Source organism: Myotis myotis, unplaced genomic scaffold, assembly GCF_014108235.1.
Source record: "Myotis myotis isolate mMyoMyo1 unplaced genomic scaffold, mMyoMyo1.p scaffold_m19_p_11, whole genome shotgun sequence".
NCBI lineage: Eukaryota > Metazoa > Chordata > Mammalia > Chiroptera > Vespertilionidae > Myotis > Myotis myotis.
The window spans coordinates 38515985-38536137 of NW_023416315.1; the positions used below are offsets into that span (position 1 = coordinate 38515985).

The 20153-nt window shown below is 39.7% G+C and overlaps 1 protein-coding gene across 5 annotated transcripts in view; it reads left to right on the forward strand.

Annotated features, from left to right (window-relative positions):
* CDK6 (cyclin dependent kinase 6) overlaps nt 1-20153 on the forward strand; it is a 216973-nt gene that overhangs the window by 135224 nt on the left and 61596 nt on the right. For all 5 annotated transcript variants that reach the window (XR_004970908.1, XR_004970909.1, XR_004970907.1 and 2 more), the window contains exon 5: nt 18299-18408. Coding sequence is in view for 1 of the 5 variants with exons in the window: in XM_036328189.1 (XP_036184082.1) it covers nt 18299-18408 (110 nt within the window). In the remaining 4 variants the exon portion in view is untranslated. The remainder of the gene's footprint in view (nt 1-18298; nt 18409-20153) is intronic.

Genomic DNA, 20153 nt, shown 5'->3' on the forward strand with positions numbered 1-20153 from the left:
ACACGGTGTACAAATAGCCAGAAAGTTTAAGTAATCGGAATTTTTTCAGCCTTCTACTTTTACCATAAAGAGGTCATTGAAGCCCTGACCGATTTGGCTCAGTGGATAGAGCGTCGGCCTGCAGACTCAAGGGTCCCAGGTTCGATTCCAGTCAAGAGCATGTACCTTGGTTGCGGGCACATCCCCAGTTGGGGGATGTGCAGGAGGCAGCTGATCGATGTTTCTCTCTCATCGATGTTTCTAACACTCTATCCCTCTCCCTTCCTCTCTGTAAAAAAATCAATAAAATATATATTTTTTAAAAAGAGGTCATTGAAAATAAATTATGTATTCAGAACAGTTACTTCCTAAATGTGAGCATATCTGTGCTAACACAGCTAGGGTAGTGAATAAAGACATATCAAGACTTCCTCACCATCTAACTCTGTCTAATTTCCCTCGATGCTATAATGGTTGTGCCTAAGCCCTGAAGGGTACTTTTGCAACTTTAGTTTCCATTTTGTACTTTCATTTTCAATGCAAAACCCCATTTTGATATTTGTTGCTCAAAGCAAGTTATTTCAACTCTCATTTTTTCAGGATGACACTAGTTAAGATATGAAGTTGCATACATTTCAGATCTTATTTTGGATTACTTGTGCTCCTAACCTTGTGCATTGTTACGCACTATTGCTTTTCAAGTCATTTTCCAAGGAACCTAATTTCATAGGATGACAGTAGGTGTTATATGAGGCTAAGGGCGGGGGGGTGGGGGTGTCATTCCATGGACAATACTTTGTAAATGTTGAATTGAATAGGTTTCTTTTTAAACTGTAGAGCTTCTCAGAGCCTTTAATATGGTAAACAGGGTAAAAATGTGGCCAAGATTTAACAGTATAGCCACATGAGTTCCTTCCACGTCTTCCCCAAGACATGTTTGCAGTCGGTCAGACTGTAAGCCCTGTTAAGAGTAGGAACTGTGCTTCATTCACCAGCACTGAGCACCAGCCACCAAGCGGCACTCTGCAAATGCATGTCCACGAAATAAAGAAATTATTTATACGGTTTTTCAGAGTTTCTACACAAGGGAAAATGCTACCACATGTACACTGATGATTGTCCTGTAGCCCACCCCCAAAATAGTTGCCATGGGTCCCATGTTTACATTTCATGCCTGGGAACCTGACAATAGGATTTCCTGAAGGAAAGGTGGCAACATTGGGTTTGCCTCTTAACTAAGCTCAAGTCCTAGACTGACAGGTATAGCCCTGTACGTTAGTTTATAATGTTTCAGAATTATTTTCATACAGGAAAGCTATTAAAAAATCATCATCCAACAACTTCTAAGACTTTTACATTATTAATATTTTAACAGAATCTTGGTACAAATATTTCAAAATATTTTCTAGCTTAGTTTCCCTACTTAATGCCCAAGTTGCTTAAGAACTTCATGTCAATATATAGTTTATATACCTCCAGGGAATGACAGTTGCTTAAACGAATGGGGAATTTTCTGAGTCAGATGTAGCAGGGGCAAAAGTAAGAAGAGAAGCCTAACATTTTAAAAATTGTCTTAAGCTATTGAGTCACACATCTATGCATAAATGTTAAATATCATTATTATATCTTTGCAGAGAGTTTAATTAGTCCTTTAATAAATCCAAGTTATATTGTCATTTTTAGAATCATTTTTTTTTAAATATATTCTATTGATTTTTTACAGAGAGGAAGGGAGAGAGACAGAGAGTTAGAAACATCGATGAGAGAGAAACATCGTTCAGCTGCCCCCTGCACATCTCCCACTGGGGATGTGCCCACAACCCAGGCACATGCCCTTGACCGGAACCGAACCTGGGACCCTTCAGTCCGCAGGCCGACGCTCCATCCACTGAGCCAAACCGGTTCCGGCTAGAATCATATATTCTTATAAATTAGGTAGTCAAAAGTATAGGCAATAGCACGATACACTAACTTGCATGGTTGAGAATATCAAGTGGGAGCAAAGATATGGACAAACTGGAAACTCTCATACATTCCTAGTGGGAATATAAAATTCTTCAGCTACTTGGGAAAACTATTTTGCAGTATCTACTAAGCATATGTCTTTCTTTCTCTCTCTCTCTCTCTCTCTCTCTCTCCATACTTTCTTTTCTATAAAGATAAGAACTAGCAACATTAATCAGAGTGATAAAAGTCACAGTGGTGGTGCAGCAATGATATTGACTAGGAAAGGCACAAGAGGGCTGTCTGTGGTGATGTAAATATTCTATATCTTGGTCTGAGGGGTGGTTATGTAGGGACGTACTTATGTAAAAATGCATTACATTTTAAGATCTCTGTATACTGTAATATAAACAGATAAATGAATGCCTTAAACTGTCTGCCTACCTACCTGTCTATCATCAGTAGGTGCCAGTAGGCAGCAAACACTTATTTGTTCTCTACACGAAATTTCCTCCAAGGTATAAATTTGCTTCTGTTGCCATATTTATGAATCTGGAACTCCTTTGTACATTCAGCATAATGCAAAGGCAGATGGGGCTCTTCCCTCCCTGGTTTGGTTTGGTTTGGTTTCTATAGTTTGGGAGCACATTTGCGAGAACCTCTTGGTCATACATTAAACAAATAGTTTTTGAGTGCCTGGTGTGTGTCAGACAGTGTGCCAGGCTTTGGAGAACCAAAGATCATTAAGACCCAGTCCCTGCTATTTGGTCTTGTGTGGGGGAGAGATGGCAGCAGATGCTTATGGTCACACCACACAAAAGCAGGGGCTGTACGAGGCATGGGCTGTAAAGGCCAAGGAGCCACTCCCCCTCAGAATGTTCTGGAAGGCTTTCACAGATGGCATCACTAGGTCCTGCTTCTATTTTCGCCACCTATCAGGGTCCTCTTTATATTAAACATCTACAGTGGTTATTTAAGATGACCCCTCAGCACCTAAAGAGTATCTTAAATACTTTGTGTCATCTAAGTGTTTTCTTTGATATCATTGTAATCACGTCTTAGACCATTTCTCAAAGCCCTCGCAATTTCAAGGATGAAAGAAGCTACCTGCCACAGATTTCTAGAAAGCAGCAGCATTCTTTGAAGTGTTTATAAATGGAAAAGTAATATTTCTTTGAATTAGTTCTGAGGTAAAAGCCAAGTTTTACCCAAACTGGAAGGTTAGTTTTCCTTTTAAGTCATGTTTGCATGCAGCAACCACACCGGCCCGAGCACATGTGCAGCGTGAGCGCCTGAGCTTCGGTGAGAAGCCTTCCGCTGGTTTGATGTTCACACATGTATCCCTCCTGGTAGCGGATGTACCTAGAAATACTCTGCAAAGTCCTCAGTAGTAGTGTGGTTCTTCTTAGAAGCGGAGATAATTTTATGAGAAGCATTGCAGCTCATCAAGAGCAAATGAATGTATATACTTTATAATTATCTATTTAATTAATAGCACTATAGTCCCTGTAGTGAGCCTTTCCTCCCCTTTCACTCAGAGAAGATATAAAGATATTAAAAATTCTGTAAGTATAGAAATGTATTTTAGAAAGGAAAGATGGGGGAAATTAAAAGAGAAAGAAAGGTCTCAAAAATGGGTAAAAGACTTAAATGTAAGGTGTGAAACCATAAAAATCCTCAAAGAAACTGTAGGCAGCAAAATGTCAGACATCTCACAGAGCAAAATTTTCACTGATACAACACCTAGGGCAGGAGAATCAAAGAAAAAAAACACACACAAATGGGTCTAGATCAAACCAAAAAACTTCCGCACAGCAAAAGAAACCAGCATCAAAATGAAACGGGAACCCACTATATGCCAATGATGCATATGATAACGGGTTAATTTCCAAAATATATAAAGTACTCATTTAACTCAACAAAAGGAAGACAAACAATCTAATAAAAAATTGGCAGAGGACCTAAGTAGACACTTCTTCAAAGAGAACATACAAATAGCCAATAGACATATGAAAAAATACTCAACATCACTAATTATCAGAGATGCAAATTAAAATGATAATGAGGTACCACCTCACACCTACCAGAATGGCTAACATCAATATATCAACAAATAGCAAGTGCTGGTAAGGATGAGGAGAAAAAGGAACCCTAGTACACTGCTGGTGGGAATGCAGACTGGTATAGCCACTGTGGAAAACAGTGTGAAGCAAGCATGTCAAACTCGTGGCCGGTGGGCCACATGCCTCATTTACATGCGGCCCACTGGCCACAAGTTTGACATGCTTGGGAGTTTCCTCAAAAAATTAAATATGGAACTGCCATTTGATCCAGTGATCTCGCTTCTAGGAATATGTCCTAAGAAACCTGAAACACCAATCAGAAAGAATATATGCACCCCTCTGTTCATAGCAGCATTATTTACAATAGCTAAGATCTGGAAACAGCCCAGGTGCCCATCAGTAGATGAGTGTATAAAAAAGCTGTGGTACATTTACACGATGGAATAGTATCCACTATGAAAAGGGGGGATCTTTTACTCTTTGAGACAGCATGGAAGGACCTGGAAAGTATTATGCTAAGTGAAAGGGCCAGTCAGAAAGACAAGTATCACATGATCTCAGTTATATGTGGACTCTAATGAACAAAATAAACTGACAAACAAAATAGATCCAGAGTCATGGAAGCATGCAACAGACTGAGGATTCTCGGGGGGCTGCGGGGGACGAATTCAACCAAAGAACTTCTATGCATATATGCATAATCCATGGGCACAGACAATAGTGTGGGGAAGGCCTGGGGAGGAGGGGGGTCAATGAGTAAAAAGGGAGAACATTTGTAATACTTTCAATAAAAAAGATTTTTAAAAGAAGAAGAAAGGAAAGAATTAAAATAAGAGAACAAAAATTATAAAAGAAAGGGGAAATAAAGGCCTAGGATACATGTTTCATATCAGACTTCTTTGTTTTAGTAACTTTAAAACCAGATAGTAAAATCCAGAGTGATATCATCACATCTGCACTGAGTCTGCAAACCTGAGCGTTTCTTCTGTCCAGTGATGTGAAGTTTCTTTTACTCTGGAACGATGTTATAAAACGGTGGGTGAGAGTAGTCAGGGTCTCCAAACTGTGTTTTCCATCCTTCTGCTTCCACAACTTCAGTCCTCTGTGCATTTTGATCTTTTTGTAAAGATAAGAAGGCACCTTCTTTGTCTGCATAACTGGATTGGAGGGGGTGGGGTGTGGGGTGCGTGTGAAGAAGTCTGACTTGGAGAACTGGTAGGGTGGTGATTTTGTTTTCAGAGATGGGGAATACAAAAGGAGAACATGTTTGGGAAGGAAGGAGTGTTCTGGAAAGACAGCATGAAACATTTGTCAGCAGAGACATGCTGTGCACAGACTACCAGACTCCAGGTCCCGTGCAGAGCATTGTGGGTAGGGGGGTTTCCCCTACCTCCACCCAGGACCCAGCCATTGGCACATCCACAGCCCTGATCCCTCAACTGGTGGCCATCTTGGTGAAATCCTTTGGGATACCATTATCCTAGAAAAATAATTTATTTTTGTTCTTATCAGCTTTCCTGTTAAACCTACATTGCTATGGAAATGACTGTTTGGGAAATACAGACTTTTTTAAAACTTGTAATTAGGTTTTCAGGGAGAAAAAAGAAGAAGAAGATGATGACCTGAGGTCATTCAGTCTCCACAGTGAGGAGAATGAACCTGATTCAGATAATCCCTGGTTCAAAGCCTGGCTCTGCCATTTACTAGATGATTGGTCCTGGGCAAGTTACTTAACATCTGTGAATGTCAGCTTCCTTACCTTTAAAAATAGCATCATTAGTACCTCATACCATTAACCTGAAGATTATAAAGAAGTCAACCCAGCATAGAACTGTACTGTTCCCTCGCCCATCTCTTTGCCCCAGAGAGGATAAAAATGCAATGTTTTTGAGAAAAGATCACCAAAATCCCACAAGAATCCACTTGACATTAACAGTTCTTGTCGGAAAGTACTTCCTTCTACCTAACCCAACTCCCTGATGCTGTCATCTAAGTTCTTTTCTCAGTCGTGTCCTTTTTTGTTTGCAGTTTTAATCTTGTTAAATGAATGGCAGGAAACATCCTGATCTTCAGAAGCATTTTTTCTCGGTGTTTGCCTTTAAAGCTGAAGGCACGGTATATGGTGGGAGCTCCAAGACGCTCTGGAGACTTTACATTCATCTCTGGGAGCCCAGATTAGTTTGAAATTGCCCACTTGGCTTCCCTTTCTTGCATGGATCTCTGTGAACCTGTCTAGATGGAGATGTAGAGCAGAAGCTATAGCGGGGAGAGTAGGTATTGTAGAGTGAACTATACCTTGGTAGTTCCTTCCAGCTGAGGGTCTCCAAATCCTTCCCGTTTAAGGAAGGCAGAATTTTAAGATGGCGAATGTTTGAGCCTGAACTTAGACTTTAAAGCCATGCTTTCAATACACTCATCACTTGCACTAACCATACTATATCTTGCAAGGGCTCATTTAGTAGGTTTCCATGCAGCCTGTGTAAAAATGAACATAGTAACCAAGGAGTAAGAAGTCATGGACTTTAGAGACATTTGACTATTTTAATAATAATAAAAAGTCGATGTTTAAATTCTCTTGCAAATCTGAGCGATTATGTGGCCTCCCAAAGTATATAGATTTTCTGCAAAGTTACAGCATTTAAAAGGAAATGATTTCTGTAGCCTGCCATATCCTGTATTCAGAATAATTTTCATTTCTACTTATCTGTGAAGGTTGAAGGAATGTCTACAAATATTTGCTTGGTTTCTATGGTGAAGGCAGAGAGAGATCAAGTGTGTGATTGTTTAGTGTCAAAATCAAAACTATACTGTACTTCTAAAAAGAGAATGAGTTTGTTACTTGAAACATAATAGCAAGTGGTAACTATTTTAAGTTTTACAAGTTCAACGTGAAATTTAAACAATACAGCCTGAAGAAAAACATGGGCCTTTCAGGCATTTTAAAACTTCATGTTACAAAAATAAAATGGTCATCACACTTTATTAAAAAGTCATCTGTTCACTAAAGATAATGTAAGTGAACTCTCAGAATGCATGGTATGGGGATGAGAACATGATCGTAGTCCATAAATTTATACTATAACTAGTAGCCCAGTGCACGAAATTCGTGTGTGTGGGGGGGGGTTATCCCTTAGCCCGGCCTGCACCCTCTCCAATCTGGGACCCCTCAGGGGATGTCCAACTACTGGTGTGGGATTAAGCCTAAACCGACAGTCGGACATCCCTCTCACAATCCGGGACTGCTGGCTCCTAACCACTCACCTGCCTGCCGGCCTGCTTGCCCCCATCTGCCCCCCCTTGCCAGCCTCATGGCCCCCAACTGCTCTCCCCTGCCAGCCTCATGGCCCCCAACTGCCCTCCCTGGCCGGTCTCCTGGAAGGTCTCCTGGTCTTATTAGCATATTACCCTTTTATTAGTATAGATAGAAACCCCTGTGACATGCCCAAAGTTATCCATTCTAATCCTATAGTCCTCCATTCTGCTGTCTTCTGGGTACCCATACATATACTAAAATGTACATTTATTTTATGCCTGCTATACACCTGCTCTGTGAGGTGCTGGGGATGGAAAGTTCATTTAGGAATGGCCTCCATCCTCAAAGGTCTGGCTTTGGGTTTAGTAGGCAGTAAGTACACGATGAATGGGATGCCGTGTGGTAAGTGCTGGATACATGTAATTGGAGAGGACTAGGCAGGGCAGGGTTCACAAGAATTAAGAATGGTGTTGCGAGAGAACATTCCAGAGAAAGATCTCAGCATGTGGGAAGGCCGTGAGACATGACACAGCACGCATATTTGAACAACCATAAAGCCTCTGAGCGCTTTCCTGGGAAGGAGGAGCAGGTGATAAAACCAGAGAGAGAGAGATGGGAGCTAGATATGGGGGCATTGTGAATAAATTGGACTTGAACTTGACCTTAAAAGCTTTGGAGAGTGGGTGAAGGATTTTAAGCAGGAGTGTGGTGAGCACAGCTTCAGATTCAGTAGAGAGGACAGAGAGGAAGGAGACAGACTGTAGAAACACACCCCAGAGGAAGCTGTTGTGCCAGTCAGGGAGGAAGAGGTTAGCAGGAACTGGGGACCGCTTTGATAGTGGGAATGAGTGGGGAGCCTGGGTAGGTGGTGATTTTGCTTGCAGAGAGAGAATCTAAGAAAAGCAAGTGTCAAAGGAAAGACAGTTTCCCATTTTGAAATTCAAGTACCTAAGGGAGTAGTAAGTGCTGATGTGAGGAGGCAGTTAGAAATGTGGGTCAGACACTCTGCAGAGTATGGATTTGGGGGCACCCACCTAGGATGCTCCCCAGGGATTGTTCATCACATAAGGAAAGTAACTGCCTGAGGATCCAGCCTTAGAGAAAACAATTATTTAAGGGGCTGGTGGACGAAGAGACCTCCAAGGAGTTACTGGAAAAGTAGCAGGAACACTAGCACAGACAGGACCCTATCGTTCTGCACTTAAGTCACACACACATCCTCCCCCCTGATCCTGCCCTGCTCCCAGTAGTCCTTCCGCCAACTCCTTTGACTTGCTGCTTTCCTTCCCAGGACTTACGGTACCACTCATTGTGTGGGCACTCACTTGATGAATGAACTGAAGCCCATTTAAGGCTTGATTGATGTCTGGGTTAAAACCTTTTTTAGGTAGATCTACAGCTACTAACCAAATGACCGAGGTATAAGGCTCAGAAAGAGATGGTTAGTGCCACTGGCCCTGAACTCCACTTCCATTCATCCTTCAGCAGGTCATTATCATTCCCCTCCCGCTCCCCACAGACACATACACAGGCCCTGTCTCCTGAGTGACTCTTGCCCAAGGGTCCCTTCACCAGCACTTGGAGGGAACACCCATTTCAGCTCATTTTTCCTGTGTCATTGCCCTTTGAGTCTTCTTACACAGCCTCTGAATCAAATTGGTTCAGCCCCACCTTCCCTCCACAGGTCCAGTTCCTTTTTTAAAGATACTGTACATAATTATAGTCATCCATTGGTATCCACAGAGGGTTGGTTTCAGGACACCTTGGAAAGTCTTCACTTGGGCAATATAAAGATTTTGAGTTATTCCAAGGATTACATCCATATTCCTCAGAAATCATCATCTAAGTTTTCATTTGAGACTTGTTGAAGGGCCTCCCCACCCCACCCCCCACCCCCAGAAGAATATCCCCACACTGGTATACTCAATGAATAAGTACTAACCCAAGGTATAAGGCAAGGATGTCCAAAGATAGAGTTCTTGGGTCTAGGTCTGTACAGTATATGCATTTTTTTAAATCTTTATTTCCATTGCCCAATCATTTAAGGACTCTCAGAATGCCATCAGAGGTCACCTTACAGACCATCCAGTCTAAACATCCTCTTGGACAGGTGAAAAGACTGAGGCTTAGAGAACTTGCCACCCATGCTACTTCCATCTGTGGACTGAATGTATTAGTTGGAGTCCCAAGAGCAAATAGATGGCACGCTCAAAATAAGATAACTCAGGGAAGGCTTGTTTACAGAGAAGGTTTACAGAGAAGTGGGTTTAGGGGAAGTGCAGGGAATGATGCTGTCAAGTTAGTCCTAGTTGTAGCCAGGCTATTACCATTCCTAGACTTGAAGGGAATCAGAATGGGCTGCCCAGAATGGACAGTGACTTTGCGATGGCAGCACAGCCAACGCTAGACTGCCTTGCTGGGAGGAAATCAAGGAGTTAAAGACGCTGCCTCACCCTTCTCCCTCTCCCTCTCTCTGAACTCCTGCCTCGTCTTCCCATTGGCCATACCCAACAAGATAGATACAGGCCCACCTCCCAGGGTAGAGACCATTCGGAGAGGCAAAAGGATGTAGCCATAAAATAAGGATGATTCAGATAATATCTACAAAGTTTGTTCAGGTTCTTGGTTGAAAGGGTACATGAATTTAAAAAAAACAACTGTTAAATTGAATATTAAGTAGGAGTGGTTTCCTCTGACATGTATTTTGAGTCAGAGTTGGCCTTGGCTCTACTTTATCTTATACTGTTATTGATTTGGTTCAAAAAATTGTGAATAGAGATCAAAGCACTTTAAACAGATATATCCACTTGTGTAAATATCCTTGAATACCCCCCCGCCCAGCTTCCGCTCCCCCTGGGGTTGCCAAATCCATTCACCGCCTCTGGAGGCTGTTAATACATGTAATGGTTGTAGTAAACTTTGAATTTGCTTTGGTTCCAGCTGGCTCCAACCCCCAAACTCTGTCCATAGTTCCTATTGTTATCTTTGCTTATTAGATAATTGCATTGTTATCGTTAGAAGCCACCTTTGTCATAGATTTCTAAATGTTGATCTTTATACATTGCAATCATTGTTTCCCTCAACATGTTTTTAAATCTATCCTTATATTTTGTTTTTAAGGATGTGTAGAATTATAAAACATAGAGAACTTTTAGGTGGAAGTTAATTACATTGTCGAGAACTTATTTCATGCACTAAAGTTTCGAAGTATTTCTATCAGTTTTGTCCGTTCTTTTTTTTTTTTTTTTTTTTTCTTTATATATTTTATTGATTTTTTACAGAGAGGAAGGGAGAGGGATAGAGAGTTAGAAACATTGATGAGAGAGAAACATCAATCAGCTGCCTCCTGCACATTTCCTACTGGGGATGTGCCCACAACCCAGGCACATGCCCTTGACCGGAATCGAACCTGGGACCCTTCAGTCCGCAAGCCGTCGCTCTATCCACCGAGCCAAACCGGTTTCGGCTTGTCCGTTCTTTATAAAGCTTAAAGACAAAAATGAATACATTCGCATATGTGTGACTTAAACTAGTTTGATGTTAAGCAGTCTTGCATTTTAGAGGCACAGAAGTATAATGATTCTTAAGCAAACAGAATTTATTTTGTACTGTCAGGGAAAATCGTTACAATTTGTCCTCAAAAACTTGGAATTTATGCATTTTAAATTCCAAGAAATTACAAAAATTGTCATCATTTGAGATATTTTAAATTACAGTGGCTTAAAGTGAGGATTTAAAGGACACAGGGTTAGAGAATGTAGAGCAGACACATAAATTAGGAAATTAAAACTGGGAAAGCTCTCTTGATTTATGAGATAATATTACATAAACTAGGGAACAACTAATAGATTTATATCTATTACAAAAGGTAGTAATTTCTTATTTTTAAATGTAGGCCTTCAGTGTTGTTGAAGTTATCTTCTTAGCGAATTAACCAGAAATGTAAGTCTTGTACAGGTCATACTTTGTTTTGGAATTTAAGCATGTCAAATTCCACAAAGATTAAACCAAAATGATGTCTCATTAGACAAATACTGATAGTTCAAATAGACCATAAATATAAACCTAATTAATGAATCTAATTTCTCTCATTTTGTTACAATGATTTACATACACAGAGACCAAGCAAAAATCTTGGGAATGCCCAAGAGATTTTTCAATCTTAGGTTTCATTACAATTATTAAATGGGAATTTGATGAATAAATGTCATGCCATACAGAGCACTGTTATGAATCAGAACTGGATAATAGTCACCTTTTTCTTAAACCCTTTTTTTAAAATATATTTTATTGATTTTTTACAGAGAGGAAGGGAGAGGAATAGAGAGTTAGAAACATCGACGAGAGAGAAACATCGATCAGCTGCCTCCTGCACACCTCCTACTGGGGATGTGCCCACAACCCAGGTACATGCCCTTGACCGGAATCGAACCTGGGACCTTTCAGTCCGCAGGCCGACCCTCTATCCACTGAGCCAAACCGGTTAGGGCTTAAACCCTTTTTTTAAAAAGCAAATCTTGTTAACCTCAAAGTATAGCTGAAGTTTTTGAAATTTGCAAACTCTTTTTAAAGTTCACATTTAATATTTCAAGGTAAATTTAAAATATTTTCCTGTTAGTTATGTGATTGCAACCTAACCTGTATATTGGCCTATTGATTTGTGGGTGTTTGGCATGCTGAATTCAAGGTGCTGTGCGGGATGTTGAGGGAAGAGCACAAGGCTGAAGTCAGACGGTCCCGATGAGAATCAGCCCTTTCCTATCTCGGCTCCGTGGCTCCAGTCATATTACTCAACCTCTCTGGCATTCTGTTTTCTCAGCTAAAAAATGTGCCTGCTGACGACAGCACCTGACTGGTCTTGCACCTCCGCAGTTGTCATGCAGCCCCTCTTTTCCTTCCAGCTTTCTACCACCATGTTTTTGTGTCTGCTGTGCTTTTAAAGCATGATGCCTGTGTGCCCTGGCAGACATTTCTGTTTGCCTACACGATTACTACATTTACACCCACATGAGCTGTTCATAAAAGTTAGAATGTATTTCACAAAGTTATTTATTCGCATAACAGTATATCACATAACATTTTTGTATGTGAGCAGGAATGAGCAGGATGAAAAACTAGCTCATTATTTTTTTATATAGCTGAATAATATTCCTCTGTTGGAAATTATTGTGGAGTAAGCAACCTTGTGAGTACCTCTTTGTAGACTAGCATGACTATTTCTGTAGGATAAGTTTCCACAAGTGGAACTCTGGGTCAGGGACACGGACACTGTTAAGTTTATGCATAATGTCAGATTGTCCTCCAAAAAGATGGTGCCAATTCACGATTGAAAAGTGTTCCCATACCATGGCCAACGCTGAGTGGTGTCATTCTCTCCATTTCTGCCAACCAGGCCTTTTATTGTGATTCCTCCCTTCCTTCCTTCCTTCCTTCCTTCCTTCCTTCCTTCCTTCCTTCCTTCCTTCCTTCCTTCCTTCTTTCCTTCCTTCCTTTTAATGAGATTGGGTCGCTTTGATAGTTTTTCCTTCTTGTAAATTATCTTTCATATTTGTCATCTATTTTTCTGTTGTATTGTTTTATTGACGTAATTAGTTTTAGATGTTTGGTCCCAGTTTGTCATTTGTCGTTTGCCTTTCTTTATAGTGTTTGCTGAGGAGGCTTTCAGTTTAAAGAGCTGGCTCTACAAGGCTTTTCACCTCAGGCTTGTAGATTTCCCATCATGCTAACATGGACTCCCACACCCCAAGGTCCGCGTCTGTTCTCTCCCAATACATTTTTCTAGCTCTACTTCTTAGTTCTTTCACTCTGTATCCACTTTCTTCTTAATAGATTCTTGTAGATGGTGTAACGTAGGGATCAAACTTATTTTCTTCCAAATGGATGACCAGTGGTCTTGCTTTCCCTTATTGAAGTATGTTTTCTCTCTCACTCAGAGGAAATAAGCAGCTATAAGAACTTTAAACCCCATTAACATATCAGTCTCTTTCTGGAATTTACTTTTTTTTTAATCTGTTAGGACCACCATTTTATTTGTGGTACCTTAGAGTATATTTTGGTAACAGAGAGCAAATGCCCTTCATCCTCATTTCTCAAACTATGAAGCATTATTCAGCCAGAGGTGCATTATTTTCTAAATTAAATTTCTAAACAAAATCATTGGTTTGTCTTATATATTTTTTATGTGTTAATATATGAGTGACTATTATCTTTATAATATGACTTTTCCCCATCTTAGTCATGGTCTGTCTTCCCATTTTGTTTTTTTATGTTCTTTAACAATAATATATCATATTACTTATATAAATAGCACTTTTCTTAATTCCTCGGTATTTTACATTTTTGTTACTATTATGGATGGGGTCTTTTTCTCATTATATTTTATAACTGACTTATTAGGATTTGTGTATTTATTTTATATTTTATGTCTACCATCATCTAAATTCTTCTTATCATCATAGTATTTTTCTTGTCATAAATTTTATTTACTAAAAACATAGTCCAATGTGTATAAGGCAGAAACTCTTAGAAACACCAGGAGATTCTGGGGGAAGGAAAACAAAAACGCAAATTCTCTTTTAGAGTTTGACAAATAAAATGTAGAAAAATATAAGTAAGGATCTTGTTAATAAAGAACTTTATACTTAAAAGTTCCCCTTATACCTTATGGAACAAAATATAAGTAAGGATCTTGTTAATAAAGAACTTTATACTTAAAAGTTCCCCTTATACCTTATGGAACAAAAACCAAGTGTGTGGGTAGTATTAAGAAAACAATAATAAATTCTACCAAGTGGAAATTGAAAAGGTTACATTCTTTGACTATGATGCAATAAAATTAGAAATCCAGCAATTAAAGGATAACCATAAATAATGATTAATTTTATGGAAATTTTATGACCATATGGAAATTTTAAGACACTTTTCTAAATAATTTGTCCTTCAAATTAATTTACTTTTTTAAGAAAATAATTATAGATTATTTAAAGATTTTAAATCTTTAAATTACATATTATTCAAAGATTAACAAAATGAGATTTTATTTAAAGATTAACAAAAAAGAAAAAAAGAAGTCAACTAATTATAAAATAAAACAATAATCCTCCCAAAATAGAAATAAAACTCCATGTCAGTTTTTTTTTAATAAATTATATGGCTAAATTGACAAACAGACTGACTGATATAAAGCAAAAACAAAAATATACAACATTACATGGACAACAGGGGGATGGGAGCATGAGTGTGTGTGGGGGGGAGGTTGGGGGTTAATGGGGGGGATGAGGACACATTTGTAATACCTTAACTAATAATAAAAAAATATATATATACACAACATTAAGAGAAAAGTCATATTTTTCTCAGAAAACCAAGAAAACTGATGATATTCGGAAATACTCTGTACAGAATTTAAGCCAATACATTTTAAAATCTAAATTAAATATTTTCATAGGGAAATTTGTTATCATTAGCAAATTTGATTCAAAAGAGGTTGAAACTAATTACTAAGAAGACATTTACAAGGTTGTTAAAGACACGCTACTAAGAAAGATCCAGACCCAGATGGTTTTACAAGTAAATCCCTTGAAGGGACTGATTATTACGTTGTTTGTAACATTTCAGAATATAGAAAAAGATGGAAAGCTTGCATGTCCCTAATATCAAAACATGAAAACTTAACACAAAAAACAAAACTATGAATCAGTCTCATTTAGATATATATGTTAATATGTTAAATAAAAAGTAGGAAATGGAATTCAAGAGACTATTAAAAGGATAATAAACCATGATTAGGAATGATTTATTCTAAGAAAGCAAGGATGGTACATATTAGGAAATTTATTAATGTAACCAATATACTATAATAGAATAAAACAGAATGGTCATTATTAATAAACATTTTTAAGACATTGGATTCATTATCCATTTTGAATAGTACCTAAATTTTAACAGGCATGGAAGCACCCTGTGGCTCAGTTAGTTGGAGCATCATCCCATGCACCGAAGAGTCGCTGGTTCGATTCCCAGTCAGGTCGTATACCCAGGTTGTGTGGATTTGATCCATGATGGGGGCACATGAGAGACAACTGATTGATGTTTCTCTCCCCCCTCCTCTCTTTCAGAAAAAATAAAAAGAAATGGAAGGGAACTTCTTAACCATATCAATATTGTTCTTATTTTAAGCTGTTTAAACAATTATTTGAGAATTGTAATTAGTATCACTAAAATGATTTGGGATGCATAATCAATCAGAAATCACAGCTTCTTTAGAACAGCCTAAAACAATGCTATATTCAGATTGAACTTTTCATCTTATATGATGCTAGGCTTTATTTCATATTGAGGTGAGAAGATAAGTGTGTGACCTCACAGTGTCTGTGTATGTCTCAAAACCACTCAAGTGGAACTTTATGGACAGTTTGCACCTGCATTTCTGTTGACAGTGCATCAGAGAAGTAGGGAAGGAAGTGTTCCTCCAGCTAAAAATATTAGTAAAGCAGAAATTAATTATAACTAAAAACTAGCGCTCAGAATTGCACATTCTACTCACCAAAAGTAGTAAGTACCTTCTTTTTTGGGAATGACTGGTAATTGAATTTTGCCCAATTATCTTCTAGAAATGATTGCCTTGAAGTCGTTAATTTTATTTTTGTTAAACTCCAATTACAACTTGCACAGTATTGTGGTAGACATAACAATGGATAATGTTGGGTCCACACCCTCTAGAATGAACCATAGTTTTTATGAACCGTGTTACAAGGTATGATTTTCAGGTGGCAGTGGTTTCAGGGAGGTAATGGCATCAAAGCTGGGCTTTCTGGACTAAGTAGAATTTCCACGTTTGAAGAGGAGAAAGAAGAGCTTTCCAGCCTAGGAGAAGAGTGTCAATAAGAGGATGGAGGCATAAGCTGGAGGATGTGTGTGTGTCATTGAAAGGTGCTCAAACCTAGTCAAGGGTTAGGGTTTCCTGAAGAATTTTTTATTTAAAAGAAAAACTCCAGGGGCCCCACCCATGGAGACCTTAATTCAGTGAAGGTGAGAAAAGGCCCACACACCTATGTTTTCCTAAAAGCCCCATGAATGACTCTGGTGTGCAGTTAGGGTTGAGAGCCTGTAGTGTGGTCTCATATGTGACACAACTGTAGGGAATATGGACATACTGTGGGAAATGACGCTGGAAAGATGTTGGAGCCAAATGATAACTGTGTCACATTGTTTAGGTATTGTGGATCCATTTGTTTTCTTTTTTAATTTCTATTACATCACCACCATCTCTCCCTTAGATATCAGCCAGCTATTCCTTAAACCATAGTGGCGAACTGTTTTTCTGCCCAAGGGCCATTTGGCTATTTATAACATCATTTGTGGGCCATATAGAATTATCAGCTTAAAAATGAGTCTGCTATATTTAGTCAAACGTTTCATTAACTCGCCCCTACGGCCTTGGCAGGGCCCGACCAAATGATTTCTTGGGCCTTATACAGCCCCGGGGCCGGACATTCCCCACCCCTGCCTTAAATAAAACTTGACTCCTTGCATGAATTCAAAGCAAAACATGCTAAATGAGATGAAGAAGAGGAACCAGTCAAGAATCTCATTAGCTAATTGCTATATTATTACCCCAAAACTTAAAACAACCACCATTTTATTATCACTCACAATTCTGTGGGTTGACTGGACTCAGCTGGGTAGTTCTCCTCCTCCAAGTGATAGGGCAGGGGACACAGTCATCTAGACCCTAGCTTCTAGAGGATCAAGTGGGCGTGAACATCAAGATGGTCCACTCCTATGGCTGTTGGTTGAGATCTCAGTTGAAGCTGTCAACCGGAACATCTTGTGGGCTTCTCACTGCAAGGCAGCTGGGTTCTCAGAGGAAGCATCTCAAGAGCAAGCATATTCAGCCAGGTTCAGGCTGCCAGAATTCCTGTGACCTACCTCATTGTGGTAGTCTCAGATGCCATTTCCACCACCCAAGGCCAGCTCAGATTCAGTGGAAAGTGGATTAGACTCCATCCTCTGATGAAAGAAGCAATGTGTGCGTACAAGGAGAGAAGGAAGTTGATGGCAGCCAGTTTGGAGACTTATTACTGTAATCTTACTGTGCCAAGTCCTCTACCATCAAAATACATAAAGCAGAATATCAGGAAATTGAGACATCAGCAAAAATACAATTAGACAAAACAATAAGTAAGGATAAAAGGAATGTGAATAATATAAAAGGCTTATGTAATAGATATGTGTGTTGCATTTCTTATCTGACAGTAAAGAACACACCTTCATTCCAGGCATCCATAAAATGTCTGCTCACCCCAGAAAGAAGCCTTGAACCCTTACGTGCTCTTATAAATCTGAAGCCTTAATGATATGCTTTCCTCATCTCTCAACCTAGTAGAAATAATTACAGTTGTGTTTCATCTATTATTATACAGGGCTCTGTATCAAGCGGGGTTCTTCCCATTTGGGAATCCCTTCCTCTGGATGAATTTTTTGCACCTGGTATAAACAATTGGGTTACACATGTCTCTTAAGTTCTTACTTTTTTAAATTTGTTTTCTGAAAAGATCAGCATTGAAGGAGGCTTTATTTTAATTCCCCAAAGTCTCGTGATCAGAGAAGTTTTGACTTATCCAGGGTGCTCTCTAGACTGCAGAGTCACATCCAGCAGCCACTGGAATCATCTTCTAACTTCCCAGTAATGCTGACCTGGGAATTGAGCTGCAGTCATTGCCAATACATGTTTCCCATGTATTGTTTTTGTAAGCCCCTTAAGAAAAAGGTAATCCCTTTAAGGCAGTTTTTTTTTTTTAAGTCTTTGCTTTGCTTTCTGAAATGCACATATTGTACCCTCGTAGTAAGACATGCAGAGTCTGAGGTAGGAACCCAGGTTGTGGTGGTGATTTCATTTCCTGGCCTGTCAGCGATGAGTCCTCATTACCCGTAGCTTCTATCGCAGTGTCCTCATCTGATCTTTCGGAATCGAATCTTGGCATTAAGCCACCCGGGATGAGGAATCAAAGCAAACAGTCGTCTCCCTCAGTAACGCTCAGCCCGTTTGCCGTTGCAGGTCGTCACGCTGTGGTACCGGGCCCCAGAAGTCCTGCTGCAGTCCAGCTACGCCACCCCCGTGGACCTCTGGAGTGTCGGCTGCATATTCGCAGAAATGTTTCGTAGAAAGTAAGAAATGCCTTTGTTTCCCTCTCTCTTCCTTGGAAAGAAACTGGCTGGGTCTTGGGTCATTTAAGAAGCAGCACAGCCCTTCTGTTTCACGTAGGGTCACAGTTCCCAGATCCACCTGCTTCAGGCTGCCGTGACCAGGCCAGCCCTAAACCCCCCTCTAGTCCTTATGGCATCCTGTTGTCTGACTGTGCCTTCCAGCTCTAGGAACTCTAGAAAAACACGCTACACTACAATTTGTTTTGTTTTGTTGGTGATAATAGGACATAGTGAACATGAAGCATGTTGATGGTATTTTTCAGTGAGGAAATAGCTTCAAAGTGGACTGTGTCCACAGGAAGAGGACCTGGGCTAAGTATGTGGAAATTTTGATGGTGAGAAAAAAACACACAATGTTTAGGCTGAAGAGGAACAGGCAAGGAAGATGTCAACACTATTTCAGAATGCTTTAATCCGTGGTTCTCAATCTTCTGGCCCTTTAAATACAGTTCCTCATGTTGTGACCCAACCATCAAATTATTTTCATTGCTACTTCATAACTGTAATGTTGCTTCTGTTATGAATCGTAATGTAAATATCTGATATGCAGGATGGTCTTAGGTGACCCCTGTGAAAGGGTCGTTCGACCGCGAAAGGGGTCGCGACCCACAGGTTGAGAACATGCTGTCATGTGGAGGAGAGATTAGGCATATTCGGGCAGGAGAGTGAGCAGGACAAGGACCAAAGATATTAAAATTACAGAAATAAAGATTTTTGCTCGAAAGGGGGACGGAATCTAATGAAGAAGAGGTTGGGGTTCGTGAAAATAGTGCATTCTCATTAGGTGTCCAAGAAGAGGCTGGACCACCACCCGGAGGTGTTTTCAGTGGAATTCACAGGGTGAGTGGGTGGGATGACCTCAGGGCTCCTCTGACTCCAAGAGTCTGTGATTTGTTTGATTTTAAGGATATAAGAAATAACCAAACAATATAATGAAGATCTGCCAGGAAAATAATTCTTACCTAGGTACTAAATTCAGCCTGGTCAAAATTAAACAGAGAACATAATTGTAATCTAATCTCTCCTTGTTTTCTATTTTTACTTCCATGGGAAAATGTGAGTTGAAAAGCTGAGTATATATTCCCATTGGACATGTAATGTTCAAAATGAAGCTACATGATCTCTCACGAGTGGTCAGCCATTGCTTGTTTGCTTGCTTGTTTGTTTGTTTGAACCAAATGGAGTTTTGTGCATATAATACATTTTGAGACCTATTTCTAGAACTCAGCAGATTTTTCTGTAGCTCACAAGAGGGGATCATGGCAAGGAAATCAAAGTACACAGATGTGTAATGCAGGCCTACTGTGTGCCAAGTTCAGGACCAAACCTCTTCCATTATGTTATCTTCTGATTCCGCACAATAAGAGACAAGTGAGGTATTGTGGTAAATTTATTTGTCTAATGTCAAGCAGCTTTTAAAAAAAAAAAAAAAGTAGCAGGGGTATGATTCCAAAGGAACTCTGTGAGCTCTAATCCAATGTTGTTTTTCTACCAAAGAGGGAAGATAAAACATAATATTGAATTGCAGTGTTTTGCCAGGCAGGCTGCATACAGGCATACCTCCTTTTATTGAGCTCACAGATGTTGTTTTTTCATCTTTATTGTTGAAAGTATTACATATGTCCCCTTTTTTTCTCCCATTGACCCCTTATAGCCCTCCCCCACCCCCTACCCCAGGCCTCTACCACCCTATTGTCTGTGTCCAT